The sequence below is a fragment of the Harmonia axyridis genome, chromosome 2, assembly GCF_914767665.1.
Source record: "Harmonia axyridis chromosome 2, icHarAxyr1.1, whole genome shotgun sequence".
Classification (NCBI taxonomy): Eukaryota; Metazoa; Arthropoda; class Insecta; order Coleoptera; family Coccinellidae; genus Harmonia; species Harmonia axyridis.
The window spans coordinates 6168720-6173910 of record NC_059502.1 but is presented as its reverse complement, the minus strand read 5'-3'; the positions used below and the strand labels follow the sequence as shown (position 1 = coordinate 6173910).

The window sequence follows — 5191 nt, the reverse complement described above, 5'->3', positions numbered from 1 at the left end:
CTTATTTCACTTTTTATTTCTCACAGCTTGTTAACAAATTACATTGGTCACTTAAAAAATAAAGCATAGCACTCTTATACTCATCCAAAATCAATTTCCAACGTTCCTGTATGTTTCAATCTGATGGAGAACTGAAACATTAACACAGAAGATTTGCTTCTATTTCCATAGAAAACAAAAATCGATTTTGGCCGAATCTTTTCAGTATAAAAGGCTATATAGTACATCTTACTCCAACTTTATCACTTGCTTAATAACCGAAACTATGTTAACATCACTTCTCACTGGACGAGGAGCATTCCAACTCCAGATCCTCCGTGTCATATTCCATATTGATGGAAAAATTCGAAAGAGTCTGAGTAGTCGACTCGTTGCCACCGGAAGAAGTCCCTTTGGTTTCGTGGGTCGAGGAGTAGAAACCAGTGGTGTACGTGGTTGTGAAATATGTGTTCGGACTTTTTTCGTTGACACTCTCGTCTGTTGACTCACAACTACAAGCGCCCGATGATGACTCGGACTCTGACTCGTCGCTCAGCAGAGATTCCTTAGAGTTACTCGAAGGGCCAGTTTGCAACGAAGCCGGCCTAGATCGTGGCCTATCCGTGGTCTGTTCTTTGCAGGCACATTCGGCTGCTGCTATCACGCCAACGTCTGGACATGGACATGGACACACATCTAATTGAAAACATTTATCGGACAATATTGCTTTGGCAAGGGCCCCTTGGGACCTGCAGCAGACCTGCTTTCGTGGCGGCGAGCTGAAGAGGTTGCGGATACAGCTTCTCTCCCTACTTTTACTTCGAGATTTCCTGGAATGTTGTACCTTTTTACAACTTGTCTTGCTGCAGCTGGAGTGACCAGGACATATCGTGCCGTAATCTTTACCAAACCCAAATTGTGTCATCGATTTCTTCTCTCCTTTGGCTCTCGATCTGGCCCATTTGTAGCAGAAGTGCAGTATGCATATCAGAAAGAAGAGTTTGAGGATGCAGAGGGATGTCATCACCTGAAGAAAACTCGATTTACAACGATATGATAAAATAAACGGCATCGGCCTCTAAACAGATGAAGAAGAGGAAGAAGGGTGTGCCATGACTAGTTCCTACATTAAAAAAAAATCACAGTAGTCGAGAGATTAGCGTGGTTATATTGTCCTGACCAAATAAGGAAAGAGGCTAACATGGCAAGGCTAGGGATGTCTATCGAACAGTTTTCATCTCGTTTTGAACAGAAACATACTGCTTCTCTTTTTTCTACATTCTGAGCTCAAGATCCTCATTCTTTATTCTGATTGTGTATAAATTGTCTCCAGGTTATTGAGAGCAACGTGAACTATTACTAGGTGATCATCAAACAAATTACCCTGACTACAATCTTGTAGCCTCTTGATGAAGCTCACTTTTCGCTCTTGGAGTGCATTTAAAAGCATAATTACCGTCAACGATGAACTGACAATTCTGTGATATGCTGAAATTTTTTTTCATCCAGTAAATTGGTGGAAAGCTTGACTAGTGAGCTTCAAGTTCCATCGACAAGGTGCTACAGCACCCAAAATCCTACATCCACTTTCAGTGTCCTCTAGGACGCTATAGAACAATTTCAATGCATTGTTTTTAAGTGAAAGCGTAGTTTTTAACTGTCAAATGTCAAAACATGACAGGTTTAATTGTGACAGGTGCCCAGATAGCGGGATACTCAAAATGAAACTTCATATTCGAAAAGGCTGTACATAGCCTTTCTGATGAATTGTTTTTTTTTAATCTTTTACACTCGTTTGAGAATCGTCTAAATGTGGAAGCTAGCCACGGCGCACCCTGTATATTGAACCATGAAAAAATTAAAAAATTATGGAGTACCATCTCTGCCAAACCTTCCAGAATACTTACCACCATCACGAGGATCGTCAACAACAATTTGTCCTTATTCAGTTCCGTCCAACTTCCGGTCTTGATGTTGCACATATGGGAAGATATCAGGCTAGGCACGAATTCCGGTTCGTTGCTGACGGTCGATAACCATTTGTCGTGGCAGATACACTCCCCCGTTTTCTTGTCGATGCACCCGTGATGACATATCATGTTACCCTGGGAAACAAGCGTAAAGTTTAATTCAGGACCTGAGGCAGCAAGGTTTGCACGACAAAAACTCACCAGGACGTACGGCACTGGACACGTCGGTATACCTCGGTTCTCGATCAGAGCCACATCTGATGTGGTCACCGTGCAATGGATGTCGACGCATCTGTTGTGCAGGATATCGTACATCTGAAAGTTTGGAGGACTTGTAACATGTTTGATGGATTAGAATTTTGTATCGTGATGAATTATTACGAATATGACAAGACCTGAAAAGCACCGACTTGGAGTGGAGCTTTGTTTATTGAATCTTTCGCTCCTAAATTCAACCAGCTCATAAGGCTATTCTTAGAGAATCTCAGGTATAGGTAATGGGAGAATCAAAAGCCAAATAGCCAACAGTCCGAGTTCAAGGAATGTTTTATGTACCTTCAGAATATTATATGTCTTAGTTGGTTGACGCCAAAATCTTTCAATAGTTGCCTAGTCTATTGAAATACTAGACAATTGGACAATTGCCTTGCCTGATGAGGCTGAACTGTGTGTCACTTGAGATTAAATATTTCGAATATTTGACAGTAAATATTATATAGGTACCCGTATGAATTTAAAATTAATACTCATGATGTTCTCAATTGTATGCATCTCCGTTGTCCACTATCTGCCTATTTCATAATTATCTGATTTATAAACACTTTCAGCTGTTACACTATGAAATTAGTCTGGTGTTCAGTGGTGATTATCTGTTGCTTACCTCTTCGGGCATATAGCTTCCAGGAATAGATTTACAATAAGGTACAGGTTCGCAGTATTTCGTGAAAGCGTTGAAATAGTTCCGGTGGCCTGAATACTTGATGGGACAGTCTACAGGAGTGCAGTTCCTGAAAGGGTCTAGATCAGGGGTGTAGCAGGGGCATCTCTTGACCGAGAAGTCTAGAATCGATAAGATTAGGGTCTAAATGGATAAACGACGAACCCTGAACTTACCCTCAAAACTACCCTTCGTATTGAAGCGGATCTTGTGGAAGAAATGATCGGTCACCATGCCTACTTTGAAAACGACAAGGACGGTGCAGGACCCTTGTCTGCCGAATAAATACTAAAAAAAAATATAACAGAAGTAGGGCATTTAACAATCAGATGATAATATTTTGTTTAGAATGAAAAAGAGGGAAAATATTATTAAAAAATAGTAAAGTCATGAAGCATTGACTTGGAGACAAACAGTGTAATGTCGAAATCACTTTCATGCAACAGCTTTCTAAAGACCAGCAATGTTTGCAAGTAAATCCAGACCATCGGCTGGTCCAATGCTCTGAACTTTTCTTTAACCAGAAGGAGGGGAAGTGAATTCCTAGAACAAAAGTTACGCAGCATCCTCAATCACTTGCTGTTGGGTGAACTGACTAATGAAAAACAGCAAAGTCTTCACAGGAAATAACTTATTGTCCCAACTCTTACAAGCATCAATCTTCTGAGAGATCTCACATATAACAAGCTGATAAATCACAAGGAACCTAGGCAAAGAGTTATTTCTTTTAGATCAATTGAAAAAATGTGTTATCTTCGAATGTTGTGTTCAATAGAGAAAGAGGAAAAGACGTGGTTTGTTGTTGAGGAGCAGTGGACTGCTCCAGGAAGGGTTTGGGTTAGGGTGGTATTGTATAGTGTTGAATCTTCACTTCTTTTTATCATATTTTCAGCAGTATATTGTTGGAATCTTCCACTACTGGTGTTTTTGTTTGAGATTAGGATGATTAGAATTTGAGGAAGACTTATTATCATTCAAAGACCATCTTGAAATTGGGTAAATTGCATCATTCACTCAAATATTGTCCTTTTACCCCAAGATGATCTTAAATCCTTCACTCTTTACCCCCTCTTTGCCCATCTCCTGATCGTCTCTAAGTTTCGATCAGAAGAATGTTCTCCCCTTTATTTTATTCACTATTTGAAGCAGAATACCAAGATCTATCCAACATGGAATGAAATAGAGAAAGAAAAGTATCTAAACTTGAAAAAACCAGAAGGCATATTACCAAATTGGGATAGATCAAAGTAACGTTTTTTGTTCTCCCTGCACAAAGGATACCAGGGTCGCCTCCCATGAGTTTCATAGATTCACAGTCTTTACCGCCAGTTAAAGTGTTCACCTCACAACACTTCACACCTCTGACTGAAATATACATCTCTGACGGACAAATGTTTTCTAATGTTAAATCTGAAAACGAAACGTCAATTTCAAATTGGTTTTTTCTCGTTGTTATATAAGAACTCTCCAGTTTCTACGTTTTTCACTCACAAAATATCATTCCAATATCTGTAGGTTGTATTCTTGCAATACCGGCGTCCTGAAGACATTTAAAAGATGAGTTTTTTTTGTTATCGATTCTTATCGGTTGGGCACTTACCTTTATAACAATTTGAGCATTAGTATACAGAATACATAATATATTTATTAAAATATAAGATAAATGTATAACCATGAATCGGGGAGTGACATTTCCCTGTCATTTTGACGATTTGATAATAGATCTTTAATGTTGAATTCTCACTCATGAGATGACATGTTGAGGGACCATAGAATTTTTGAGACTGTTTATGGGTTGAAAATAATAGAATAGTATTCAATTGATGCATAGATTAATGATCACCTATTGATTCATTAAAGTATAAGCTCTTTATGACCACGATGTGATAATTTAAATATTCATACTGGAATACGCAATTAATAGATAGATTTCGTAATCAAAATCTCTATATTTTGTTTCAAAACTTTTCTTAATGAACACAATAGGATGGAAGACTGAATTTGCTCCCATCGAACATCTTACAATTTATAAAAGTTTATTGAGTCTACTGTCTAGAGAAACAACTATGAGGAGAAACAGTAAAGATAATTTACTTTGAATTTGTTGGTAAATTCAGTATTTGTTTTTTGAACTATAAGGCATTGATGAGAAGGAATTGTACTAATAAATACAAAAATTCCGAAACGTATGTCTGTCTTTATGTTAACTCATTGTTGACTCAATTGGTACAGTTTCAGTTATTTTGAATTTTCGTTTGGTTGGTTATTGATTTTGTCATTTTTAGAATTGTATTCCAAGAAAAAA

The 5191-nt window shown here is 38.2% G+C and overlaps 1 protein-coding gene across 1 annotated transcript; it reads right to left on the bottom strand.

Annotated features, from left to right (window-relative positions):
* On the bottom strand, positions 1 to 4646 carry LOC123672584. The gene is made up of 8 exons (XM_045606744.1): positions 4487 to 4646; positions 4378 to 4426; positions 4115 to 4296; positions 3063 to 3174; positions 2830 to 3008; positions 2151 to 2264; positions 1887 to 2084; positions 1 to 1006 (listed from the first exon to the last, which is right to left on the bottom strand). The coding sequence occupies exons 1-8, from the start codon at positions 4559 to 4561 to the stop codon at positions 275 to 277; spliced, it is 1641 nt and encodes a 546-aa protein (XP_045462700.1). The 5' UTR covers positions 4562 to 4646; the 3' UTR covers positions 1 to 274.
* Between the last annotated feature and the right edge of the window lie 545 nt (positions 4647 to 5191).